Genomic DNA, 27,462 nt, shown 5'->3' on the forward strand with positions numbered 1-27,462 from the left:
TTTAATTTTGGTATTTTAACGGGGCAATTATTGCATTTCTAGTTTCTAGTCCAAAAGTTGTTGCTACTTCTAAGGACTGAAGAGATTCACTCTTTGACAACTAAAATACCTTGCAATGGGGTCTAACACAAAGGTTATAGGCGGTAATACTGACCTCATATTATAAAATGTCTTATATATATTGTGTGTATGTTTGTGTGTGTATAAGACATATGTATGCTCTCTGTGTGTGTGCTCGTACACACACACACACGCACAGAGCATACATATGTCATATATATATATACAATATATGACATTTTATAATATATTATATTTTATACAATATATTTTATAATATATGACATTTTATAATATAGTATAATATGATATAGCCTAGAGTGGTCGAAATGACTAGATAGGTGGGGTATAAATACAATAAATAATAATAATTATTATTATAGTAATATAGTATATATTACTATTTAGTATTGTATATTTTCATTGAAGCAACCAACATGAAATTGACGCAACTCCGGGAGGCAGTGGAAGATGGGGGTCACGAAGAGTCAGACACGACTAAATGACGATTCATTTCTACTAACTTAAATACTTTCTATTGTTGTAAGCCACTTTGGGTCCTTTTTAAGGAGGAAGGCGGGTTAAAAATATTTTAAACAAATTAAATAAAATCTCAAACTTCGAGTGAATAGTTTTTACAAATGATGGTAGTTTACATATAATGCAAACTGTAGTATTTTTGAACAGCTATATACTGTAGTTTCTTCCGAGGTACTTAAGGCAGAGGAGAGTGTGTGCATTTGCGTGTGTTTGTGGATTAGCTTCACAACAGGATATCCAAAGACCACTCCTGAAAAAATGTTCTTTAGGTGAAGAGTCAGCAAGCAGGTAGAAAAATTAGAGGACTTTCTGCCAGCTGAAGGTGAGTGGCCTACATTTTGGCTTTTGTTTTTAACACAGTGCGTTAAGTAACATGAATCATATTTCTTTTACTTATTTCTTTCAAGCAAACTGCAAGTTGCAATTAAAGCTTGGACACAAATTCATGAAACTGCTGTTTTGTTTTGTTTTTTTTTAAATTCAAAACAAACGTTCTTTCTTTTCAGCCCTATGCTCCTTATATCTTGAAGGTTGCATATCAGACTTGCTTGGGTGAGGTTTTCTCTCGGCTGCTTCTCTTCCTACATTCTATTTCACAGTTCAGTAAATGCAGGTTTTGTAGCTAAAACACTGAACCAATATTTTAATATTCAGCCTGCAAAAATGCCTTACTAGGCGAGCTGTGTGTAGTCATGGTAAGAGATGATGCCAGGGTGAAACTAGATTTTTTTTCCTTTTTGTACACAAAACCCAATCAATTTCACTATATTTTTAAAGCCCAGATTTCTGTGGTTATTAAAGCCTGTATCAGAGCACTGCCTTTTACTTTATTGGGCCAACTATTTTGCACATTCAAGATTCTTTAGAATTTTATTCCAGGCAACTTCATTTAAAAGGATTATTTTCCTCTGTTACAGAAGATTCTTGTGTCACTAGCAAATTTATTATATACCATGAGCTTTTTGGGAGACAACAAAGTAATGACCTGTGCTAGCAAGGCATATATTCCTCCATTCTATCCTATACAAATACCTAAAATTTTGGTCAACGATACATGGTTTCAGTGAAGACAAAAGCCACTGTAACCTAACACCAGAACTAAATTCCCTCTAGAAGAAATGGCTACATGGAGGCTCTACCATTTGAGACTGATGATTGAGGGAAAACTGGTACGTAGTAGGGAAAGAGGAAGATTAACCATGAGATGGGTTGACTGACCAAATGAAACCGTAGCTTTTCATCTGGAAAATTTGAGCAGAGTTGCTTACAAAAGAGCTTCTAAGATGCAGTTCATATTACTGTATAGGTCTTGTAAATTAAAAAGGATAGCAGCAGTGAACATTGCCCTTGCTAAAAGTAATCTAAATGTTTTAAACTCTACGTGTATTTTTCATTTCATTGCCACTGCATTGAGATCAGAACTTTCCGAGATTTATTCAGAGCTCACCGTGATCCATGGCTCTTTTGCTGAGAAAAGTGGGTGGCTCTTAAAAGAGCCTTTGTTTTTTTGCTGATCCTAAACTGCAAGAGGCGAAGGCAAGTCAACAACCATCTACTTGGAGCTGGTGTACTTGGTGACGGCCTTGGTGCCCTCGGAGACGGCGTGCTTGGCCAGCTCTCCGGGCAGGAGGAGCCTGACGGCGGTCTGGATCTCCCGGGAGGTGATGGTGGAGCGCTTGTTGTAATGGGCGAGGCGGGAGGCCTCGGCGGCGATGCGCTCGAAGATGTCGTTGACGAAGGAGTTCATGATGCTCATGGCCTTGGAGGAGATGCCGGTGTCCGGGTGGACTTGCTTGAGGACCTTGTAGACATAGATGGAGTAGCTCTCCTTGCGGCTCTTCTTGCGCTTCTTGTCGCCCTTCTTCTGCGTCTTAGTGATGGCCTTCTTAGAGCCCTTCTTGGGCACAGGGGCGGACTTGGCTGGCTCAGGCATCTTCAGCGCTCAGAACGACAGCACTTCAACTAAGCAGTCGGAAGACACTGCATGAGTGAGCGGCCGTCTCGCGTTTATTTATAGGCCTTGTATGCAAATGAAGCCTTCCACAGTTCTTCATTCCTACTGGATACCCAGCGTTCTACGCTCCAGCCATTGGCAAAGAGGACAGAAAAACCTTAAGCAATTCAAAGGGAGCGCTCTTATTGGTTGATCAGCCAAGCCGGCGTTTCTTATTGTTCCGTTTGAGAACGGCGGTTTCTCATTGGCTAGCGTCTTGGTACGGGAGGTCGCTTGCTTTTCCCGGGCTTTTCCAGAGGGCGGGCCCGCCATTTTCCCAGCCGTGTCTGGCTGAAGGGCCCGGCGTTGCCTAAAAAGAGCCGGCTAATGTAAATGTAAATTATGTGATAAAATTTTATGCCACAGACGGTGGAACCCGAAGAAAGCAAAAAATATAATAAAAAAAATCTTGTATTCGAGATTGGAAAGGACAGGTTTTCCAAGCTGCGAAAGAGGGCGTTTTCTTAAGGAGCCGAAATAGCTCAGTTGGGAGAGCGTTAGACTGAAGATCTAAAGGTCCCTGGTTCGATCCCGGGTTTCGGCAGTTTTTTTTTTTATTTAAAGCCCCCAAAGAAAGGGGTATGCAATTGCTTTCCAGAGTACAGGATACACTTTCTTTTGCCCAACAAGCCATCTTTAGGCATTTTAGGGTTGCGCGTCTTTTGTCAAATCTTTCTGAAGTAAACAAAGCTCTCTGCAGTTCCCTTTTATATCGCCGAAAAAAGGCTCCCCCCCCCCAAGATAAAAATCGAAAATAAACCAGCTTTTATTTTTAACCAAAAATGTAGGCTAATTTTTTATTTAAAATACTGTACGCTTAGTGAGGAAAGGCCGCTAACACCCAGTTTTACGTTCTCAAAATACTAACCCGAAACCATGCCGGTTTTTTAGGCCAGGCTCAAGCAAAACATCTGGTGCACGTTAACAGCTGCATCCTTACACTCGAGTGGAAAATAATTGTCTATTATATATTTTAAACGCACAAGAAAGTTCAATGCATCGCGGTTTACAATATACAGAAACGAAGAGCGAGAACAGCTATTTTTAAGAAAGACTGGGTGGCCCTTAAAAGGACCTTTGTTAGAAAAATTTTGGTTAAGTCTTTAGCCCCCGAATCCGTAAAGGGTACGGCCTTGGCGTTTCAAGGCATAGACCACATCCATGGCCGTCACAGTCTTCCTCTTCGCATGCTCGGTGTAGGTCACAGCATCCCGAATAACGTTCTCGAGGAAGACCTTGAGGACACCACGGGTCTCCTCGTAGATCAGCCCCGAAATACGCTTCACTCCCCCGCGGCGAGCCAGGCGACGAATGGCGGGCTTGGTGATGCCCTGGATGTTATCGCGAAGCACTTTGCGATGCCTCTTCGCACCGCCTTTCCCCAAACCTTTACCACCTTTCCCGCGGCCGGACATCTTCAGAGCTGCTCTCTACAAAGCGACGAAACAACAGTGAAGAAAACGCGCCGAAGGCAGTTTAAGTAGGAAGGAGCCCGACCAGAGCGAAAACTGCGACGGAGACCTTCCGCCTGCCCTCTGCCTCCCGCCTGCGAAGGCCTCGAATCATGTTATCCAATCCGTGGTGAGCATAAGGATTCAAATGCACCAATCAGCGCTCCCTTTCACAGTAGGCGGGAAAGCCCTGTTTAGAGCCCTTTCCCTCTCCCTTTCTATCAGGATACGGGATTTCTACGCGGCTCATTTCTGTGAAGCGCATAGAGTTGGAATTATTCTGATATTAAGTCAGTTCGCCGCGACTGTTTTTTTTTTATGGCGGGCTCCATACTTCCAAAAATGTAGTTGCTATATATAAATGGAAGACTTTTGGCGATATTTATGGGCTGTGTCCGAAAGACGGGCAAATAAATGATGTGGTTGAATGTGGTCGAATAAAACCAAGGAGTTCTGTAGCTCCTGAAAGGCCCACAGTTCTCATCCCAGCGAGGGGCTGCAGTCCACGGAAGCTTCTGCTAATAAAACTTACTAGCCTTCAAGGAGCTACAAGATTTATTTTCCCCCCTCCAGCATAGCAGGGGATGAGAAGTACACTCCTGAATATTTCTAAGGAAATAGCCTGTCCCAGTAATGTCAATGGGTCTTCTCTGACCATAGTGAAATAGGTCCATTTCCCAGTAGAAGCGGTTGATTGGTTAGAAATACAGTTGTTTCAATTAACAAGAAATAGGGTAAAGGCCAGCATACTCTCAAGTAGCATGAGGGATAAAATGATGCTTGTGAGACACTCCCACTTTGTCCTTGTGGTTAATGTGCTATCAAGAAGTTGCTGACCTAAGACGGCCCTTTGGATCAATGACCTCCATATCATTCATAGCCCGTCTCAGGTCTTGCAAACTCAAAAGCTGTGGTTTATCAAGCCAATCCATCTCATGTTGGGTCTCCCTCTTTTCCTACTGCCTTCTGGATTTCCTAGCATTATTCTCTTTTCAGTAAGTCTTGGCTTCTCTTGAGGTGCCCAAAATTTAAAGTCTCATGGAGGCTATTTTTTAAAAAGGACTTCGGTGACAACCTGGTGCATCAGTCTGGACCATCAACAGCGCAGAAGCGAGTGTTACTGGCCTGATTGTGGGGCCAAAGAAACACTTCTCTTATCTGAAGGCCAAATTGCCAGAGGTGAGCTGATGGGAGCAGAGGCAACTCCAACACATCCACTTTGCTTCCATGAACACTTCCAACACCATTCACCAAAAAAATTAAATAAAAATAAATAAATAAATCCACTGGAATGCTGTGGTTGGTGTACTTACTAGACTGGGGGGCTCCAATGTCATACCCCTTGAAGAGCCAGGAAACTTTGTGGACAAAGCCACAAGGCTGCTCACCTTTTCTTTGCCTGATCTACCCCAAAGGGTTCTCGTTAGGACAGGAGAAAGACAATTTGGGCATTCTTGAGCTCATGGGAAAAGCCGTGTAACATATTGTCAAAACTGGTTTAGTGAACACGCCTCGTTCCATAGATGGCCCTACACTCCATTGCTGAAGCAAATGGGCCTAAAGCAGTCACACTGAAGAAAGCAGCAGGAGTTCCTAGTATTTTCTTCATGACCAAGCTGAATCAGGAGGGATGGGGCATGAAGTAGGACTGTGTCCAGTTTAGGATTGAATCAGCCTTGTGGTCCAACCTCCTGAAAGAATAGCTGACTTTTATGTCATCAGACCAAATAGTTCTGATCGGGTCTTGTGTTACCTGGCACACAAATGATGTGACCAACCAACTCAAAGCCCATGGACTGTGCATATACCTAGACAGCACTTCTTTTGGGTGGGGAAGAACTATATCCTTCACTAAGTAGCACCTTTCATCGGCAACTTCTCTCATGCACCAATGTGCTGTTTCCTGGTGTCTGAAACAAGAGGATAGCTCTTCGATTATCAAACCTTTCTTGGTTCTATTTGACTGCTGACTGCTCCATGCAGCTGGTAGCGCGTGTGCACATGGTGTAGAAAGTTCCCCGCCCCACAGGCATTTGTACTTCCACCACCCTTGAACTCCCACACTCATCCAGAAAAGCTTGTTTAAATTAAATAAAAATGTATATTATCCCATAAACATGCCTGAGCCACAACCGGCAACGTTTCTGTGATAGAAGCAAGGCTTTGATATGTTATGTTGTATATACTGCGTATGATGTAGTAACAAGGAGCTTGGAATTAAGAAAATGACAAAGGTAGATGCGCTCAATTTCTCCTTTAGCGCCATCTTTTCCCAAATGAGAGGCCATCACCCTTCAGGCAAATGTGAAGTGGATGGGACTGGGTTGCACTTTGGGACTAATAAATAAATATTTAAAACAACTTCAAATGTCCAGGGTCCCATGAATATCAACCAACGATGTGATATGGCTGCAAACAAGGCCAATGCTATTTAAGGCTGCATGAACAGAAGTATAGTCTCCAAATCCCATAGAGCACTAGTTCCCCTCTGTACAGCACTGGTTAAGCCTCATCTTGAGTACTGTGTCTATTTCTGGACACTGCACTTTATGGAGGCTGACAAGCAGGAACATGTTCAAAATAGGGCAAAAAGAATTATCAAGGAGCTGGAAATCAAGCCCTGTGAGGACAGAGTGAAAGAACCCGGGCATGTTTAATCTTCAGAAAGAAAATGAGGGCAGTTATGACAGCATTTTTCAAAGCCAGGCCCTCACCACCCAGAGACGACAGAACAAGCCTTCTAAAAACAATACGTCCTTTTTTAATTGTTAAGTCAATAAAGAGGTATCAAAATTAAAAGAGGAGAATTACAGGAGGGCTTAACCGAACTACTAGAATGGACTGGGAGGAGAAGGCAGGGAGGGAGGGAGGGAGGGGAGAAAAAGGGCCGCAACAGAAGACACCACGTCATTATGAACACACAGGACGGAGAAAGGAGGCGGCAGCCAGCAAGGGGGGAAAGCGAGAGGCTCAATCTCTGAAGAACGCCGTGTTTTGCCGGTGGGGGGGAGGAGGAGGGGGAGAGGTGCATGTCGCTGGGCGACCCCCCCTTAGGAGTCATCTTCGCCGTTGGCGCTGTCTCTGTCGTCTTCGCCTTCTTCGGGCTCCTTGTCGTCGCCCTTGATGGACTCCAGCTGAGAGAGAGAAGGGGACAGGCAGAGGGGCCGAGTTAGGAAACAGGGAGAGGCGCTGCGCTCCTCCTCACTCCTGGCTCTCTGCCGCCTCCAGCTTCGTACCTGGTCGTCTCCCCGGTCTTCGTTGTCGTCGTCGTCCAGGAGGTCCCCTTCCTCAGCCGAGTCGTCGGCCCCCGCTTCGGACTCCATCTTGAGGCTGCTCTCTTCTTTCTTGGCCGAGCTGGTGCTCTGCTCCTCCTCGGATTTGTCGTTCTTCAGTTCTGGGCAGAGGAAAAGAGGAGAGGGCCGGCAGAGGATCAGAACGGTTCCCAGGGGACTGGAGCACTGCCTAGATCATCCTCCTCCTCCTCCTCCTCCTCTGGGGCCTCTCAGCTGCTCAAGAGTCCTTCCATCAGGCTTGCCAAACCAGCTTGCTGCCAACGGGAAGCCCCAAGGCAGAATGGATTTATAAAAATAGGAAGGGAAGTGGTTCTGAGCGCCTCACCAATGATGGGCCAGGTATGCACCAAGAGTTGGCAACAAGGTGCCAAGAAGTTATTATAGGTTCCTGGAGAAGAGTCTAGCTTTAAACAGGAGCCCTGAATCCAACCATTAATCTTCACATAAAGTATGCCCACTGAAATTAAGGAGAACTTGGTACCCCATCACTTGGATACTCTCCACGAATTCAATGGGTTGTGCTTTCAGTTAGAGCTAGCCCTTGGGTTGAAGCAAAACCCATTTTTGAGTACAGTGGTGCCTCGCTTAGCGAGTGCACCGTATAGCGATGTTTCCGTATAGCGATCCCTTTTTCGGGATCGCTATACGGAAACATACCCAATCTTCGCAATGGGGAAAACCCGCATTGCGAAGATTGGGTATTGCGGCGTCCATTTTGGAGCCGCCAAACAGCTGTTCGGCGGCTCCAAAATGGCCGCCGGAAGGCCGGAAATGGCTGCCGGCAGCCGTTTTCACGCCCTGCCCTCGCTTAGCGAGGGCGCGAAAATGGCTGCCGGCAAGGGGAATCCTCGCTGAACGGGTAAGTAAGCAAGGTATTGGAACGCATTAAACTAAGTTTAATGTGTTTCAATATGTTTTCCCTACCCGTTTAGTGACGATTCCGCATAGCGAGGGTTAATCCGGAACGGATTAACCTCGCTATGCAGGGCACCACTGTACATGGGCTTCCCTCTGCTACAAGCATGGCAGCCTTTCTCACTCAGGGCCAGCTGCTGCCATAAAGCAGCATGGAAGAGCTTTCATGGAGAAATTCTCTCCTCTGGTGGCTTTTCTGACAGGGCAAAAATTAAGAAGGGGAAGAAAAAAAAAACCCACAAAATATTACATGCTAAAAACAGTCAATCAACGGGGTATCATGTTTTCCCCCTCCACAGATAAAAGAAACATTTTAAAACAGAGATGAAGGAGGATGAAACCTGGAGAAAAGCTTCACCTCCAATTCTCCAGGGTTTATCCCACCAAAGGTGGTCAGGACCCTCCCCTTCCCCCTCCGCCAACTGTTTACTTTGCTCCTTCTCGATCTTCTCCAGGCTCTCCAGCAGGGAATCCACTTTCTGCTTAATCTGGGTCAGTTCCTTCTTGATGGTCTGTAGATCATCTCCTTTCACTGAAATCAAGAGTGGGAGGACATCAGTGGATGGGCTCCTACGTGGAGAACTTTTAAGAATTTGTAATGAGCTGTATTGGAAGTTTAAGAGAGCGGTTTATTCACACAGGCCAGCAAAAGCAGCCACAGATAGGACGGCCATGCGTGGAAAGAGAGTCCACAGAGCCAAAGACAGTACACAGCTATACAGGAAACACACAAAAGGTCATAAAATGAGCTATCTGGTATTCCTTTGAACTTTCTTTCCCCATAAATTCCTTTCTAAATGATAATTCCTTTGAAATTCCTTCAGGAAGAAGCCTGAGGGTTTGGTTTTATTTTATTTGTTTTATGGCACCTTTGCTAAAGGCAAGGAAGGCACCTGCCTCTACCCTGTGGGCAGTCTTCCCATGGTTCAATGAGGGGCACCATATACATACTGGGTTTTGCTATACACATGAAACACACTGGCTACAATTGCTAAATCCTAATGGTATATGGTTATCTCAACGGTATAATGAAAGGGATCTCCACAACTCCTCCTTCCCACCATTTCTAACTTAAATTAGAAATTTAAGAAATTTAGAAATGTAACTTAGAAATGGGTTAAATTAGGAGTGGAGAAACTAGCCTTTCAAGCTGTTTCCAACTCCCAGGAACCCTAAGCACTCTCCTGCCATTCCAGCCAATGATCTGGGATTATGGGAGCTGTGAGACAGAGTACCGTGATCAAAGTACCGTATTTTTCGCTCCATAAGACGCACCTTTCCATAAGACGCACCAATTTTTAGGAGAAGAAAACAGGAAAATATAATCTGTTTTCTTCACTCCATAAGACGCACAGACTTTCCACCCTCCTGTTTTGTGGGGGGGAAAGTGCGTCTTATGGTGCGAAAAATACGGTATCTCAGATCTAGAACACCAAGACCATGTGTATTGTAACATCAACATCTTAGCAACACAGCAATACTATTTGAAGAACCCTCTAGCTCTATACTGGTCTTCCCAGATGTTAAGATCTTAGGAAGAAGTATTTCCTTTGGACCCACTACCCTCACATCTACACCTGGTTGTGAGCACAGGAGAAGACCTCTTCGGTGGATACTCCCAAACTGTGGAACTGACCCCCCCCCCCCCAGACCAGGCCGGTCCCCTCCATGGCCCTTCTTTGGCTGCTAGGAAGCAAAGACCTTTCTTTTTGAACAGGCTTTCAAAAAGGAAATGATTACAAAGGAAGAGATTTAAGAGGTGGTTGTGTCTATTTAATCTTGTTGAATAGCTTTTGCACCTTTTATAATAATTTAGCTGCTTTTTAATCATGCACATTTTTTGTGTACACAGTGACTTCGTTTTTGTGCATTTAAATCCTTGGGAAACTGCCTTAGGTCCCTTTCTTCATACAAGGTAGAAACTAAATAAAACAAAACGGAATGAAATAAAAAATGAAGTACTAATGGAAACATGGGTTATATTCCAGGTGCTTTGGACTACAACTTCCACCTGGCCCAGGGAGAACGAGCCAGTGGTCTAGATTATGGATGGGAGTCGTAGTCCAACATTTCTGGGGAGCACTGGTTCATTATCCTTGGATTAAAAATGGCAAGACAAAATTTAATACAAACGCAAGGCAATAGCAAAAGATTCACCCCTGAAGTAGGACATTTCAAGCGTTGGGCCTCTGCCTTCCTCCACCTATACTTTTTAACAAAGGGGAAAGGAACAGAATACAGAAGGGGGCATGGGTTGAATGTTGCCGTTCTGAGCTTGAACCAATTCATCCTAGTTTGTCAGGGAAGCAGCACTGATGCTACAGCTCCCCTCCCTTATCTCCTCAGCCGATCAAGCCACTCACCAAGCCCAGCTTGCTTGCTTGCTTGCTCTCTCTCTTTCTCTCTCTATCTGCCCACACTACCCAAAGGTCTCTGGGTGGCTTATAACAATTTAAATACAATAAAAAGATAAAACAATAAAAATACAATTAAAATACCTCCTTGGCTAATCTCCTGGTCATGAGCAAGAGCACAGACTTCTCTGCCCCGCCCTCTTCTCTGAGTGGGAGGCCAGAGAAGCCCGAGCTGTTCCTGGGACTGGAAGATCAGTGGAAGAGGGGCAGGAAGCCAGCACGCTGGGCCTGGAGAGGGGCTGATGGAGCCAGAGGAGGGGAACAGAAGCACGTGTGCTGCCGCCTTGACAAACTGGCTCACACCCATCTCCATTTGCTCTTCCTCCTCCTAATAGAAGAACAATCGTCTCGGGCAAATAATTCCTTTACTCAAGGAGAAGAACGTAATCTATATATTTCCTTCACTGATTTCTGGTTCTATCAACAGAACAGGTCTAATCGTCTTCCCCGCCTCCTTCCTGTAAGGAGACGGCAACATCTCCTCCACGAGATACATGGCAAAACATGAACCCAGCTCTGTGAGTGAGGAGCCGGGAGGCGCAAGAGAAAGCCTTCGGACCCTTTCCAAAGGGCCCTTCGGTTTTTCCACAGATACGGACCAGACGCTTTAATGGGGAGGAAAAGCAGCTCAGCCCGCAAGCTGTGTCGGACACATACACTTTCCTGACTTGGACGACACGCCCCGCTGTCCGCTCTTCGAGTTGAATCCGCTCTTGCCCCGGCGAGAGGTGTTGCCAGAGACCCGCTGGCGCTTGGAGGGCACCACAGCCCTGGCAATGGGAGGTGGCGGAGGCACCCGTGCCTGGTAGCTGTACATCCTAAGAGCACAAGAAGACCTGTCACCAAGGGCCTCCTTGCTCTTCACCTCGCGTGTGCAGGTGGAGAGCCAGTGCCATGGCCAAATGCCTAGAAAGACTCCGGTTCAAATCTGATTCAGCGACCTTGGGCCAATCCTCTCTGTTGCAGCCTACCTCAAAAGGTTGTTGTGAGAATAAAAGGGGAAGAAAAGAACAGCGTTTGCCTCCCCCCTCCCCACGAGCTCTTTGGAGAAAAGAAAACTATAAATGTACGTAACTAACCAGCTCAACTGTGCAACTTGGGGCTGGGCAAAAAACAACACTACAGAATTAAAGTTGGTGCCTTTTTACTATGAAAGATGGGAGGCAAGGACTTCTGAGACCGTCTGCCCCAGCTGAAAAACCTGGCTAGCTGGCTCCGTGAGTTCGCGGGGAGCTCAGTGGCTTCTGTATCCGGCTACAGAGCCAGAGGCTGGGAGTTCAGTTCTGTGCCCTGCCCTGCCTCCTTGCCAAGGGCTGGACTTGATGACCCATAGGGTCCCTTCCAGCTCTGCAGTTCTAAGTAGTACATAGGTATTTACTGCTATGCCTCAGGCAGGAAATGTGTCTTGGGCTAAGCCTTCTGCTCTGTATGCCACCCTCTCCTTCTATTCACCTGGAAGATTTTTTTTCTGTCTCCTGCAGGTTAATCAACTTTCTGGTTCACACAGAACCTCAATAGCCATTTCCCCCTCTTCTTTTACACGTAATAAATTAATCCCTGAATTTACTCTAGAGAAAGCAACAGGTGGCTGCGCAGGTCTTGTAGGTAGAAACACCTTGAAAAAGGCCCCTCAGCAAAATCTGCTAAAGACAACAGGACTGGGCTGAAAACTTTAAGGAATGCCCTTGAGATATTGGGAGTGAGCCAAACCACTAGGCCATTTCACTGTCTCCCCAGGATTTCCAGCAGGAATCTTTTCCAGCCCTACTGGGAGAGCTGGGATCATCTGCAAGTCAATAAAGAGTGCTGTACTATCATCCCACACTGACTCTTTATCCCCTCCTCACGATCTCTCTTACTTTTCACCCAATGACACGAGCACCTTAAATTCTTCCTGATGCAGCAACTCTTCTAAGAGAATATCCTGCCCAATCATGTGTTAATTCCCTTCGCTATTTAAGCACTACCACCCTGCATGCACAACTCCTCATGCCCACCCTTCAAGGGTTCCCGACACTGCCTTAAAGGCCCAGGACTAGTTACTATATGAAAATTAAATATTTTAACATTTAAAGGCCTATGCCAGAAACTGAACCAACATCATCTCGTAGTGGCACGGAAATATTTTGTCAGCAAGGCATTGGCACTTAATTTTTTGGAGAAGTATAGTGGCTTTTTCTTTAACTCTGAAAGGAATCAAAGATACCAATGCAGCTGGGAAAATGTCACCCACCTACCTGTCATAGTAGTCCCGCTGGAAGTCGTAATCCAGGTCAAAAGACGACCTGAAAGACAAAGTACAGAAGCCACGGTCAGGTCTCCCTGGCAGGCAGTCCACAACATAAGTTCACTTGCTCAGGATGACAGCTAACAGTTCACAGACAACTCTTTAGCAATCAGCATTGGGAGGCCATGCCCCCCAATCTGGCATTAACAATGGCTAAACACAATTATTTACTGTGAAAGAACAAAGGCAAAATGTGAATTCATCTCTTGAAAGCCATCTGCTGCTTGGCCTTCAGGCCCAACGGATGGCACATTTTGTCAGCAAAAGTACAGAAAAGGGCTCCTCTGTCACAGCATCACTTGTTCACACGGCTAGCTGCATGCACATGGCGTGCGGCACACAAACACATACACACACCGATACTCTCAAGCTCTCTCCTTGCATGCAGCTGGACAGAAAGACAAACAGAAGCATCGCGCACGGCAGGGCACAAACCGGATGAATAAATTAAAATAAAAGCCAGAAGTTAAAAATAATGAAAACATAAGGGTCCCGACCTGACTAGAGGGGACGGAGAAGGTGGTGCGGCTACTGACCCGTACATCTCTGTGGCCGACCTCTTCACCCCGGCTTTGGCGCGGTTCAACTTCGGCTCAGCAGCCAGGTTGATATCTGCAAGACAGACGTGTCCATTTGAAAGTCTTCATCATGCCATTCCTCAAGATTTCCATATATCTGAGAGCTAACATGCCTTTGGGCTCTCTGTTCTAAGAGACAGGGGCAAGCCACAGCTAGCTTCGTATCCGGCCCGTGTCTATTCATGGAAAAAATGAGTAGATTCCTTCGCTTCCAAAATGCACGTCACTGACCATACATTATGAAGGAATTGGGAACACCACAAGGTGAGGTGTGGATAGAACCAAACGCTGACAAGATTTGTTACTGAGGCAAACACCTCATCTGGTGTGACCTCCAGCCACACTGGTCAGTGTCCCAATTTGACTCAAAAGCGCAGGAAGGGATACTGCAGGTCGTCTGGACCAAACCCTAATTTACAAAGATGCAGCTACAGCATCACTGGCAGACTGATGTGATTGTTTTAATCCCATGATGTGAAAGTTGCAATTCAGTTATGCAGCCTAAGCAACCACAACAGACTGCTGACAGATAACTCAGCTTGCAAGCTAGTGCTTGAAAACTTCGGCCAGGCATGCTCCCTGGTGGTGAACATGAGGAGTGAGAAATGTTTACATTCAAAAAAAGTATCACTGTTGGTGACATCATCAGGCTTAAGCAGCATAACTTGAGTCCAACAGGATTTCAGCCACTGAAACATCTACAGGTTTCAGACATCCAATAACTGTAATTTCAGTTTCTGAAATTCTCTACTCCGCCCGTTGATTTTAGCACAGTCTCTTATGATTAACTGTGTCTTAAGTCATTCTGCCCTGGTGTTGGCTATTCCTCTCTGATCTGTTTCACCTGCAAATCTGAAACTCATCCCTTCTACTCCACCCAAATAATGTATAGAAAAGTTGAAAAGAGGCCTTATGACAAAGGTTCAGTGGCATATTGGGCAGAACTTTCTTCTCAGGTTCGTGGAGAGCCATTAATGACCAGGCTCTGGATACCGTCCACATGTAACTAGCCTGGGACTACTAGCATTTCTCACTACTGATTTTGCTGGTGAAGAATCCTGGAAGCCAACTACAAGTGGTCTGTCCTAGCCTCGTGCCAGAATGATCCAATCCTCAATTCGCCACACAGATACAAGAGCACTCAACATTTTACTATCATCTACTCTCATACTACAAAGAGGCATGCTGTGGTTGACCATCTCAGGGGATGAAGGTTGATCTGTTAAAAAAAAAAAAAAAAAGGATCTCTTGCCCGCTGCCCCCTCAGACACAGCACTTTAAAAGCCGTTGGTGGAGGAAATATCAGAAGGAACAGCAAGAATTTGTCCTCATCAACTAAGTTATGCTCTTCTATATGGAAACAAAATGATAAATGGCTATTCACAAGTCTCAATCAGAGTAGGGAAGTCTGCTTCAATGACCCAGCAGGAAAACTTTCTAAAGCAAAGGAGATATTTCCCACCCCGCTACAAACTGGGCCTTGAAGAGGTGATGCATAACTACTACAAAAGCAGTAACAGAAAGCTGACTAGGAAAATGGATCTGATTTAAATCAAACTGATTTAAACCATAATTTAATTTTTTTTAAGCAGTTAACGGGAAGCTGACTAGGAAAATGGATCTGATTTAAATCAAACTGATTTAAATCACTATTTAAACCATAATTTAATATTTTAAAACCCTAAGTCTTGTACTATTTTAAGCCTTGTATTTATTACTTGTAACATGATGGATTGTAATGATTTAAAAATAAATGTAATTTTAAAAAAAAATTAATTTAAAAAAATTATTTTCACTAATTTCAAAACATCTTTATTTACATCATAATTTAAATTGTAATTTAAATCAATCTGATTTTTAACATTCATTCATTTTTATCCATCCTGCTTAAAATGCACCCATCCTGCTGACCAGTCATTATTTTCCAACTAGCAATAATGGGTGCATCTGCAAAATGTGCATGGGAAATAAAAAAATTCACTGTAGTACTTGCAGAACATCTTTTGGGGTTGGAGAAATTAGGGTTTTGCAACTGTGGATTTAAAACAAAGCTGTCCCAACTCTCCCCAGTGAAGCAAAGATCAAGCTCGTGTGTTAAAGGGATGAGGGGAGACCAGCCACAAACATCGACGCCTGTCTCGCGTCTTTCCCTTTTCCTGAGCAAAGACATCTACCATCTGAATCAAAGGTGCAATGCAGAGCATTCAACTTCCTGCACTCAGGCTGCCAGGCAGATTTGGGAGGAGGGACTGCTGGGTGACAGGCCTTTCATCCCATGGGCCAGCAGTTGAAATCAGGCATAACTAACTGTTCATAAGGGAGACAACGGGAGTAACAGGGTGAGATCTCTGGAAAGTGCCAGGATTGTCACATGTGAGGCCCAGATTCAAAAACCCACTCTAGGAGGCCTTTGCCCCCCTCAAAAACAACCCATCCATGCTGCCAGCTTCATATCCCTCAAGAGCAGTGAAGACAACCAAGTGGCTCTTTCTCTCTCTCGCACACACACATATACAAACTCCACGGAGTCTAGAAAAAACGTCATAAAGGACTGCTCTCGGTGAACAATGCCTCTCTCATCACACATGCAGACCAGGATCTACCAATGAATCAGGAGATCAATATTTGGAATCCCAAATATTTAAGGCTAATGTGCACCTTCCTCCTTCACTCCACTTGAGACCTGCAGTCCCCATTTCCCTTGGCAAGACATCAAGATTTGCTCCAATTCAAGGGTTTCATGCCTCACTCCTTTACACAACTTTTCAACTTGGCCTGCGCAGAGGTTGGTGATTTGGAAAAACGGAGAAAACAGGGAAACAAGATAGGTTTTCCGGGGGGGGGGGGACTGGCAAGGCAGAATGTCACCCAAGCCCAAAGAAAAGAACAGCTGGAACAAAACAGAGCACTCACCAAGGACCTGGCCTGCAATCAACCGGCCATCCTCTCCTGCCACAGCAGCCCGAGCGTTGCGCTCGTTCACATACTGCACGAAGGCAAAGCCCTTGTGCACGGAGCAGCCGACGATCTTGCCATACTTGGAGAAGATGGCCTCCACATCTGACTTCTTCACCACGAGCGTGTTGAGGTTTCCAATGAAGACACGCGAGTTCAGGGAGCGGGGGTCTGTCTTGTTGGTGACATTGCTGGCCATGGCTCAGGCACGCCACAGGAACAGAGACCTGGTACAGGCTTTGCGGGGGGTGGGGTGGGGAGTCAGAGAAGGGAAAACATTTAGAGGATGTTGGAGCCTCAGCACTCACAACTTGCAAGGAACAGACGTGAGTGCACAAACCTGCGTGCACACACACACTTTCTGGTGCTGCCAGCCGAGAAATCTTTCCCCAGGTTAATGTGAGCCTCCATGCGGACAAAGCTCTGACCCATCTTCCAAGACACACCAGTTCTACAGAAAAGCTATCAACTTTTCTCTCTCTCGATTTTTTCCCCTTACCAGACAAAGAATGTTCCCAATGGGCAAAAATGAAGAGAGGGAGATGTATTCTCGAAAGCTTTCACAGCCGGGATCTGATGGTTGTTGTAGGTTTTTCGGGCTGTTTGGCCGTGTTCTGGAGGTTATTCTTCCTAACGTTTTGCCAGTCTCTGTGCCCACGCATCTTCAGAGGACAGGAGCTAGAACTCTGTCTGTGTTCTGGTGTACTGTGTGGGATAGTTGAGTAACTGTAGCTGTGGGATCAGCTCTTTGTCCTTTTCAAAGCTGATCCCACGGCCAGAGACTGGCGAATCGTCAGGAAGAATAACCTCCAGAACACAGCCAAACAGCCCCAACAACCAACAAGAGAGAGAGAATTGAAATTTTCCCACCAACCTATCATCAATTGCTATGAATGATCAAATATGAGATACAAGGAAAGCTGCTGCTATCTTTTGACTGAAGGGTGCTCTGATTCAGGGCACAACTGCAGGGCAGCCTTCTTTTGGGAGAAAATGACAAGTCTGGATGGAGACATACACTGATGAATGACAAAAGCTACCTGACTTTTGCTCTCATCCTGCATATATAGGAAACCACTACCATAAAGATTTCTGCAACCTCAGGTTTATGGGCCGCTGCTGCAAAATGCCTATACATGAAGTACTTTAACGGACCTTCGTGGCACAGTAGTTAAATTGTAGTGCTGCAGTCAATACTCTGCTCCCAACCCAGGCTCAATCCCAGGTAACAGGCTCAAGGTTCACTCTGCCTTCCATTCTTCTGAAGTTGGTAAATTGAGTATCCAGCTTGCTGGGAGGGTGAAATGAGTAACCTTCATAATAAAATTGTAAAGCACCCAGAGAGGGCTTTCAGTGCTATAGGGTGGTATATATAAATAAGGAGACCGCTTTACTCTGAATGACCATGAGTAAAGGAACTTTAAAGAAACTATTCCGTGGGTTGTCACCATTAGAATAAACATACATTCTGGCAGTTATAGAAAGTGAGATCATGAGCAGACCTTCTAACCTCTGTCCCCATTGAAGGACACCCCTACGGCCACACGGGAGACCAAAGGACCCTACAGGACCCTGGCATCATTTCCAGTCATTAGTCTCACCAAAGGTAAAGAACAAGTCTCATTCCTTTCAACCATTCACATGTGCCTTCCCCAACCTGATGTCTTCTAGCTGTGTTGAAATGCAGCTCCCAATGTCCTACCCGCTGGTTTGGTGGGCTGGAGATGATGGAAGTTATAATCCCCCTCCCCCCCCCCAAAAAAAGCATGGAAAGTACCAGACAGATGCAGATGAATTGACATGACACCAACAATCTCATTTTGCACATGCTTCTGCACTTATCCTTGGCTGGAATGCAGAATCATTGGAAGGAACATGTTTCAAAACCATGTAAGAAGGAACCATTGAAAATGAACTATCAGTATTAGAACTTCCTTGATGTATGAATCCCAAAAAGAGTGAGACCTAGCCATGTTTGTGAAAGGTCTAGTATGAGAAAGCACCCAGAAGGATTTCCAGACAGAACACTATTTCCCCAGAATCCTAAATAAATAGTCAACCTTAGTCATACAGTAAGACCTCCCTTCAGCCCTTGGACCAGTGGAACCCACAGCATCAGGACCACGGCTAAGTGACGAAGCAAGTCTCTTGTGTTTGAATATCGGAGACCTGCACTCCAATGCCGAAGTTGTCAGAAGTTCAAGCACGTTATCTAACCTAATGTCTCAGGGCTGTTGCAAGAATGAGACCAAGATGGCAAGCTCACACTGTACAAGAAGAGCTGCAGGCTAGTCAAGACCTGGCAAAAGATTATGGTTGTACATTTCCGGAACACATGTATGAGGAGCTGTCTACACATGGAGGGGCAGGGCAGACAGTAACAAGGGCCTGAAAGAAAGGGTTAACTGGCAAAAGAGGTAGGCTTCTGTGCACAAGTGTTCAGCTGGCCGGCAATGGCCGATGCCCCATAAGCTGCGCTTTTCCCACACTGTTTGTTGTGCAGGCTCAGGACTTGGAGAGCACCAACCTCAGCCTCTATCAAAGACGATTCCAATTATCAAGTGCAAAGGGACCTACAAAATACAGCTTGGGGCTTTCTTTCTGTGGAGGCAGGAGCTGATAAAGCCACTTGTCTCCTTTCTACCACTGAGCAGTCCTCCTGCATCAGGTGAGCACCTATTTTTTACCAAAAGCTGTACGTATAAGAAATGTTCCAAAGAAGTACTCTCTCTTGGAAGCTGACTCCTGATACTTGCTGCCATCTTCTGGAAGGAAAGAATTAACTGAATGAAGGGGACAGACCACGGTTACCTTTCTTCCCTGTAAAACAAAAGGATAGTTGCTTTCTCTAGCTGTTGTTTTTAAGGCGAGAGAAAGCAAGCTGCTCAAACCAAAAAGCTCAACTCACATGACAATGAGGCCTTCCCCCCCCCCTTCTTCCCAAAAGATTGAGCAGTTGAACATCTCTGGGGCTTATGCCAAATTTCACTGCCCTTTCTGTAAATATTAAATCAAAAGGTGAAAAATCAAAGCTCCCTCATGGCATTCTCAGCCCTGTCCTGGGGGGGGGGGGTGGGCAGGGGGGAGAAGAGCATTTGTTTCTTTGCTTTCAGTCTGGCAGGAGGCAGCAGCAAGACATGGCTAACCTTGAAGGGAAGAAAACCACCCCTTCTGTTGGCAGAGGTCAAAGAAGAATAGGGAGGTATCTTCCATCCCACAGGTTATGCTTTTGCAGACAACGCTAGAGGCACATGTACTGTCTCCTGCAAATCTTGGGGGTAGGGGCTGCAGAAAGAACAAGACCCTTTTAACCCTATGGAGAGCTTTTTTGGGGGAAGAAGACAGTACTATCCTTCTCACTGAACCCTGAGGAAGAAGGCAATAGAAGTACCAACATTCTGTTAATGTCTTTCTTAAAAACTAGAGCAGATCCCACCCTCTTCTTGAGCTTTCTGCATCTCCCCCTGGACTTAGGGGTCCAAACAAACATCTCAGAAGCAAGGTGAGTATACATTTGTTGACTACTTCTCTATGTGTATATGTGTGTGCGCATCAGAGGTGCCACATTCTAGCAGAGGCTTTAACACTCTGTGAAGGCTCTTAATACTCAAACTTGGTCACCTACTTCCTTAACAGGCAAAAAGAATTGTCTTTACCACAAGAAAATAGACATTTGTACACTTCTTGATTGAATAATAAGAATCATGTAGCCGTTTTCTTATGGTGAAAACAGTAACATTGCTCTCCCTAACCCATCCCAAGATGTCTCTTCATTCTGAGAGAAGCAGAAATGATTGTCAATTTCTAGAGGGCTCAGCTTGCACAGAACTCTTAACAATACCGCTATTAGGCCAACAATGGTCTTAAAAACACAGAAAGTTGTCTTACAATGCGTCAGGCCAAAGGTCCATGTAACTTAGCACTGTGAATTCTGACTGGCAGTGATGGCCTTCAATGATTCAGACAGAATGCTTTCATAATCCTAACAAGACTCCTAGTTTCCCATCCGGCCTGCCCATGTTTCATTTTCAAAATAAGATCTGGCATACTGCACAGCCTCACAGTTGAGGGAGAAACTGAGAAATCAACCTCTTATCTTCCCATCATAGCGAGATTTCTCTGCTCAGGACTATTTGTGATAAATGTAAAAATCTTGCAATAACTTGGATGTTTCTTGGTCCCTTTATGCAGGAAGAAATGTCAAGCTGGATATGATTATGGCAATTCCTGCACAGGACAGCATGTTTCCTATGTATGTTTCACCTGAAAATTACCCCAAGCTATATAGGATTGTTAGAATTCCTGCACAGAATCATGTTTTCCCTGCTCAGGTCTAACAGTGAGGCATTAAGTGGTGCATAATTTGTCATGTCCTGCATTCAAAAGGAGTACCCAATTTTCAGGACAGAGGACCAATCCTTCAAGCAGCACCTGAGAAGGAGGAGTTGATGGTCCAGCACTGTCCCCTGAAATCTTTACCAGTTATTAATACCTTTCATAACATTTATTATGCAATTTTAAAAGGTCAGCACCCAATCTATTCCAGCACTGTTTTCTTCCTTAAACCCTGTATTTTCTACCTAGGAAAAACTCTGACAGTTTAGAGGCTGTATTATGATTATCTGCTAATTAGAAGTGATTCCCAAATTAGAAATATACATACAACAGTGAAATGAGAGTGGTTTAACGTTCTGTTTTGTTCGTGCTAATCGAAGAAGCCCCGAATGTGGAGATCATGCCAGCGCCACAGTAGAGTCCAGCATCAACAGCCAAGTGCCCTACATTCGGAATACCACTCCGAGGATCTCCCAGTCAGTAATTGCCAGTCCCCAGAATCCCACAGCCAGACAATGGCTGTGTAGGCTGGAGATTCTGGAAGCTGCAGTCTAAAAAGATATTTCTTACCACGTCTGTAATGGCAGACCTTCTGACTTCTGTTTTTCCTGCCAAGCGACCTCTTCTCTCACATCTCAAAAGGTATAAACGCCTATTAAAACTTTATCCACCCCCAAATCTACTCCGACATGTTTGAGGTACCACCACATACTTTTTCACCGAGGCTTTTAAGAAAGATGGAAGCTGTTGCAGGCTGGAATAAAACCACCTCAGCCCCTTACCATCAGCCAAAATAGGTTTGTGTCTGCTCCGTGCGAGGCTCCGCTGGTAGCTAACTCTGCTACTCCAAGACCAGGCATCCATGATGGTGTTTGTGAGGGAAGGACGATGTGAAGGAAAAGACCAGGACGGGAACTGAAGGGCATGAGAGGGAGTAAAGGGAGGGGAATCTGACCAAGGAAAGGCTGTCACTGCTAGGGAGTGATCAGCACCACAGATACATTGCAGCAACAGTTGAAAAATTGCATAGAAATAAAATGTTAAAAATAAAAAATAAAAAAATAAAAATAAGTGTAGGAACTTCCTGAGTTGTTCAAACAAGTTCTGGAGAATAATCATGTTCAGTTCTTGGTAGCCAGGCAATCAGGGAGGGAAGGAAAAAAAAGAGTTAAGGCGATCAATCCACTTTTTTTGTTTTAAAAAAATGAGTTTTAAAAACCTTGTTGCATCCCCTTCGAAGGGGTTAAAAGCCCAAAGTCAGTTAGGACCACTCAGAAAAACTCCATTTTCATCCGGTTAAAAATCAGCAGTCATTTTTTTTAAATCACTACCATCAGCAACACATCATTAAAGTCACAGTCACCAGCATCATAGTAGCAATAATATCAATAAGTAACTAGCAACAACAATAAAAAGGAAATCAGTGGAAAGGCAGGAAAAAATGAAAAAAATGGAATAACTTACTGTAGCTGAAGATCAAAAAAATCTCACTGTAAAAAAACAAAAATAAAAATAGCCCAGATTAGAAAAACGGGAAGTGTAAAAAGGTCAAAGTCAGTAATGTTTTTTTTCCTCTTTCATTTTTCTGTCCTCTTTTCCCCCTTTGACACACTCATTCCAGCCATGGTTACTGCAGAACCAGGCAGGGAAGAGCTGCTGGCAGGAAATAATCCAAGCCCGTTCACCATTTCACTCTAAAAATGCCTGAGAGGCCAGCTCATGTGAGGCTAAAATGTTTCTCCTCTAACCCAGCTGCTGCAGGGGGAAAAAAAGTGATTTTTTTTTCCAAAATTACATCTGTTTTTCAATCCAGCTTTGGCTTGAGCGGCAAGGCAATGCTGGGCGACAAAGGCATCATTTTAAATAAAAGTCTTGCTCTAAGAGATGGGGAAATGCGTGCGGTGGGGTGGGGAGGGAATATATATATTTTTTAAAAAACAAAACACGAAGCTGAGCTCCAGTGAAGGAAGGGTTGGGGCTTTTCGCCTTGCTGCCCTGTGAAAGGAGAAGGGACAGGATGAGTCAGGGTATCCCAGAAACACTGCCCCCCTCTCCCCAATTCCCCGACAGTAGAGAAAGCCAGCTCCCCCCCCAGCCCAACTTCGCTGCCCCAATCTCGTGGCTTCTGCCCTAAAGATGCTGCTCCGAGCTCTGATTTTCCCCCCTCTGTCACTGGTTGCTAAGGAAGGGGTCTGGAGAACCACTTCAGAGGCACCCCCCAAGTTCCTGGAGGGGGGAGCTGAGCTGTATCTCACAGACACCCTGAAGCAACAATGGTGAAGAGGAAAACTACACAGACTCTAATGCACAAGGAGGAAGGAATATACAGGGAAAAACAAAAGACTGCAAAATAAAGAAGACAACATTGTGGAACCTTAAAGGCTAACTGCTATTACTCTTTAGTCCTCCTACTAAGGCACCACAATGTTTTTCTCTTCTTTATTTTTCTTTCGTTTTTGCCTGGCATACTAGCACAGATTAAGACGGCTACCTCTCCTAAAAGTAGGAAGAGAGAAAGCAATTCCTGCAAGGCTCATAAGCAGTGCTCTGGAAGCAACAAAGCATCGTTTCACAATATTCCAGCCCTGTCCTCTCCTTTATCACCCTTCTTCATGATGAATCTACACCTCTGAGTGGCTTTCAAGTCTCAGAATAAGAAAACATTGTCTTTCAAGTCCAGAACATTTTCAAAGAGAACAGTCCTGGATTCTGACTCTGCTTATTATTAATTTACCTTCCTGTCCACGGCTTAACCACCAAAAGGTGACTGCTTCTTAATACACAGTGCTTATTTATGCAACTCAAGCAGGAGAGAAAAGTCTTAACTAGGACATTCCTGCTCCCCACAGTGATACACTGTCTCTGGAAGGATACAGGAGAGCTTTCAAGTGGTCAGCACGGGTAGGAATCTGGCAGTGGGAGGGAGAAATGCTGAAGGCAAACCACTTTGAAAGGAATCCAGCCCAGCAAATAGTCCCACAGAAGAAGGACACGAATCATTTTCATGCCATCCTCAATCAAACAGAAGCAGTTTGGTTTTGTTAATGTCTTTAGACAATTCTTGAACATGAAGAGGGGGACGTTATCAACATTAATGGGGAGATATACAGGGCACTATCAAGGATCCTGGAAATCCCTTTGCACAGGATTTTGCCTGAATAAATGAAAAAGCTGATCCGCTCTGTTGGTAGACATTATTCCAGCAAGTGTGACCCGGCAGACAAACTACAGGGTCCTAAGCCTACATTCATATGTTCAGGCTGGGGCAAATTCTGGGGCAGCTCTTAGAGAATAGCAAGGAAGGTATTCTTTTCCTTCAGTAAATAATGTAGTCTATAAAGGTGCAGCACCTTCAAGGTGCCTTGGTACCTGTGTCTGTCCCCATCCCCACAGACCCATGCAGCTACTCTGATGGCATTTTAAGTAACATCTAATTTTATAGGTTCCTTTAACAAACTGGTGCCACAAGCTACTCAACATTCAAGACCTGGTCACCTCAAGGGCCATGGCACACCAGTTCCATAGTTTACACCCTAAAATGGTCAAAGTGTCATTCTTGACCCTGTTTACAAAGGCAGAATTCTATATTTTGCAGGCTTTCATTTCTCTCTGGCCATTTCAAGGTAGAGTTCATGCCTAAGAATGAATGAAGCCCTCACCCACCTACCCGCCGATCTATTTCAGTGATCCTGAGAATAAAACAAGCACTGCAGCAGTGAAAAAGTTATTTACCTCTAACCACTGTAATGCAAATTACTCCCAGAACTGTAACATGATTACTAATCATAACCCACCCCCGAAAACTCTCAGAGGTGTACCAGAATGCCCAGAAAGCAGGGTGGATAAAAATAAATGTTTTTTTTTTGAAAATCACATTGATTTACATGATTTAAATTTTAAAAATATTTTAAATTAATTCATTAATAAATAAACCCACCCTTAAAAAAAAATTAAATCACGATTTAAATCCCCCTCCGCCACAAAATGAATGGGCACACAATAGATCTCAGTGGACTTTCCTAGTAGCAGATCAACTACCTTGAAAGATGTTCTTGAACTACAAAATCCTCTCCCAAAGCTGGGACTCATATAATCTGAATTTAAGTCTTGAGAATGAAATAACAAAACACTAATTTTGCTAGGTGAGCAGCGACATTGGCACTGAATCAAGTTTAGCTGTCAAGTGAAGAACTGCAGATTCCACATTCCGGAACTTTTCTATTCAACAGGTAACAAACCCATCAAGGGTTGTCTATTAAATTTGAAGCTTGCATGCTGCTAAGGATGCAAAGTCAGCCCAATATGAAGAGACCACTGAAGACTTGTATATCATTGGCCAAGAGTCTGGTGATTAGAGTATTAAATCACACTGAAAGACTATCTCCCCCATATGAGCCTTCTCGGATCATCCAAGGAGACCCTCCTCACTGACCCATGGCCAGCACAAATGGGGACACGAGGGAGGGCCTTCTCTATGGCAGTTCCCAGTTAAGGAATGGTCTCCCCCAGGAGATCAGGCAGACTTTTCACAATATAGTTTTAAATGTTTAATTGCTTTTAATTATTTAATCACATTTTAATTAGCACACAGTTTAATTTTTGTTAATGCTTAAGGAAAGTTTGAAGGCAAGAGGAGAAGGGGACGTCAGAGGACGAGATGGTTGGACAGTGTCATCGAAGTGACCAACATGAATCTGACCCAACTCCAGGAGGCAGTGGAAGGCAGGAGGGTCCGGCGTGCTCTGGTCCATGGGGGTCACAAAGAGTTGGACATGACTTAACAACAACATTATGTATAATTCTATTCTTTTAATATTGTGAGCCGCCTTGGGCCCCCTTATCTGGAGAAAGGTGGCCTGTAATTAAATAAACAAAAAACCAAACAAACAGAATGGGGCTGCTTTAATCAGTGGGGATTTGGTGAGCGAGGTCCTCCATAAATTTCAGTGATTCAAATGAGCTTGCTCTGAATGTAAAGTTAGCACCCTTAAGTCACAGAGCAGACCTCTTTGCACCAATGGGACTTACGGAATTCACTCACTAAATCCCCTGCTTCAATGGGGCTACTCTAATACAATTTACTGAGTTAACCCACAAGATTTTGGCCAAGATATCAATGGGATCACAGGTCACACGAGACCATGAAGTGGCCTATCTCCTGCCTTATCTTTCGACTATGGGAGGAGGGGGAAAAAAGCAATGAGGAACACAGAAGCATCTTTAAAGGCTTGCAAAACAGGCCACCTCGTTGCAACCCTCTCTACGCCTCCTTGGAAGTAGGTGTCATTACAGGCGGTCGTGACGGCCACATTATTTATTTATTTAAAGTATTTTATTTATTTAAATTATAATTCTGCTCTGGAATGCAGTAAGGTTTAAAGGGCGGCGGGCTTTTTTCCTCCCCTTTCCCGGCTGCATCAAAGAGGAATATTATGCAAAAATCTATGCGGAGCCGGGATTATTTCTGATTGATTTTGGGGTGGTGGTTTTTTTTTTTTTTTTTTTGGCATCACACCTTGGCCCCTTGCAAAGCATTTTGTCCTCAAAAGGGCTCACCCTCTTCTCTTCTTCCTGCTTGCTCATTAACCAGTCCCCCCCACAAAAAAATTAAAAGGCCCTAGGATTACAACCTACATTGGGCTCCCTAATCCGGATCAGACGGCAAGGCCTCGTGTAAACGCCCTGGGCTCTCCACAGGAAGGAAACGAAAATGTCACTTCCTCCCTCATCCGAAGCCCTCACATGTTCTCAAGGCTCCCTTTCTCCCCCTCCCCGACGCCGAGGACCTATCCATTCCTTCCCACCCCCTTTCCCGCACAATGGTCTCTCCCACAAGAGAGAGAGACAGAGGGAGCCGGGCTGCACCATTTGCCCTAAAAAGGGGGGGTCGAGTTCTCAGGGAAAACCGCAGCATTCGAGAAGACCGAGGAGGGAAATACGAATGCGACGGGGGTGGGGGTGGAAAGGGAGAGACCATTATGAGCCTCCCCCTCCCGGCGGCGAGGAAAGCAGGGAAACGTCACCTCGCTTTCCCTCAGGTGTTAATTCTCCAAGCAACGAACTCACCGGGAGACCTCAGCTCTAGCACGACGACGACGCTTTCCTTTCTTTTATCTATTGGTAGCCTTCGCTCTTTCACTCAGGGACGCTCGCCTCATCCACGCTACAGAGCAAGCACAAAATGGCGCCCCCGCCGCCCTCTGCCTCTGAGTCGCGCAGCCCGGATCTAGCGGAGCCACGCCCCTCCCTTTTACGTCACGTCACCTTCGCTCGGGGATGGGGGCTTAATCCTCCAGGCCGGTTCATTCGTTCCGCCTTGCTGTCAATCCAGGACACAGCCAATCAAGACACGCCGAGGATGAGGGGGCAAAGGGCCGACAAACCAATCATTGGAAGGGACCTAGCGAGAGTACCGCGATAGAAACCGTGACTCGAAAACCCATAGGCTGGAGAAGCTGTCCTTCTATGCGACCTCAATATTTTTCGCTTATGGATTGGGCAAGCGACCTGCCATTTCCACCAGCTGCAGGGATTTGTGCCGCCCGTCGCTCCTGCTTCCCCACCCTTTTTCCATATAGTAACTTGTGAATGGCTTTTGCTCCTGTCATTCATCCCTACCTCCATTTTTATAGGCTATCACT

General features: G+C 45.0%; 3 protein-coding genes and 1 non-coding gene across 7 annotated transcripts; 1 reads left to right on the forward strand and 3 right to left on the reverse strand.

Annotated features, from left to right (window-relative positions):
• Positions 1–1,095: 1,095 nt before the first annotated feature.
• Positions 1,096–2,580, reverse strand: LOC110087655 (histone H2B 7-like). The gene has a single exon (XM_020809519.3). It carries the CDS (start codon positions 2,531–2,533, stop codon positions 2,153–2,155), a length of 381 nt encoding a protein of 126 aa, XP_020665178.1. The 5' UTR covers positions 2,534–2,580; the 3' UTR covers positions 1,096–2,152.
• A 484-nt stretch (positions 2,581–3,064) lies between these two features.
• Positions 3,065–3,137, forward strand: TRNAF-GAA (transfer RNA phenylalanine (anticodon GAA)). The gene has a single exon. It is a non-coding gene; the product is annotated as a tRNA-Phe (tRNA).
• A 498-nt stretch (positions 3,138–3,635) lies between these two features.
• On the reverse strand, positions 3,636–4,038 carry LOC110087656 (histone H4). Its single transcript, XM_020809520.3, has one exon. The coding sequence runs from the start codon at positions 4,006–4,008 to the stop codon at positions 3,697–3,699; it is 312 nt and encodes a 103-aa protein (XP_020665179.1). The 5' UTR covers positions 4,009–4,038; the 3' UTR covers positions 3,636–3,696.
• A 2,744-nt stretch (positions 4,039–6,782) lies between these two features.
• HNRNPC (heterogeneous nuclear ribonucleoprotein C) lies at positions 6,783–27,049 on the reverse strand. 4 transcript variants are annotated; one of them, XM_020809475.3, is made up of 9 exons: positions 26,888–27,049; positions 22,286–22,311; positions 16,445–16,723; positions 13,490–13,565; positions 12,904–12,951; positions 11,324–11,484; positions 8,683–8,784; positions 7,281–7,438; positions 6,783–7,178 (listed from the first exon to the last, which is right to left on the reverse strand). In XM_020809475.3, exons 3-9 carry the CDS (start codon positions 16,683–16,685, stop codon positions 7,095–7,097), a joined length of 870 nt encoding a protein of 289 aa, XP_020665134.1. In that variant the 5' UTR covers positions 16,686–16,723; positions 22,286–22,311; positions 26,888–27,049; the 3' UTR covers positions 6,783–7,094. The 4 variants fall into 4 exon arrangements, with proteins under 4 accessions (XP_020665134.1, XP_020665131.1, XP_078234414.1 ...); XM_020809472.3 differs by having other exon boundaries at positions 13,451–13,565; XM_078378288.1 differs by having other exon boundaries at positions 13,451–13,565; positions 22,286–22,816.
• Between the last annotated feature and the right edge of the window lie 413 nt (positions 27,050–27,462).

Source organism: Pogona vitticeps, chromosome 6 (genome assembly GCF_051106095.1).
Source record: "Pogona vitticeps strain Pit_001003342236 chromosome 6, PviZW2.1, whole genome shotgun sequence".
NCBI lineage: Eukaryota > Metazoa > Chordata > Lepidosauria > Squamata > Agamidae > Pogona > Pogona vitticeps.

What these genes read in the sequence shown, in the direction of transcription:
- HNRNPC (XM_020809472.3), bottom strand. Translation starts at nt 16,685, where the DNA reads ATGGCCAGCAATGTCACCAACAAGACAGACCCCCGCTCCCTGAACTCG. An exon ending in GATTGCAGGCCAGGTCCTTG is followed by an intron (nt 13,566 to 16,444) that starts GTGAGTGCTCTG and finishes TCTGTCTTGCAG; the next exon opens with ATATCAACCTGGCTGCTGAG. An exon ending in AAGACCGGGGAGACGACCAG is followed by an intron (nt 7,179 to 7,280) that starts GTACGAAGCTGG and finishes TCTCTCTCTCAG; the next exon opens with CTGGAGTCCATCAAGGGCGA.
- LOC110087655 (XM_020809519.3), bottom strand. Translation starts at nt 2,533, where the DNA reads ATGCCTGAGCCAGCCAAGTCCGCCCCTGTGCCCAAGAAGGGCTCTAAG.
- LOC110087656 (XM_020809520.3), bottom strand. Translation starts at nt 4,008, where the DNA reads ATGTCCGGCCGCGGGAAAGGTGGTAAAGGTTTGGGGAAAGGCGGTGCG.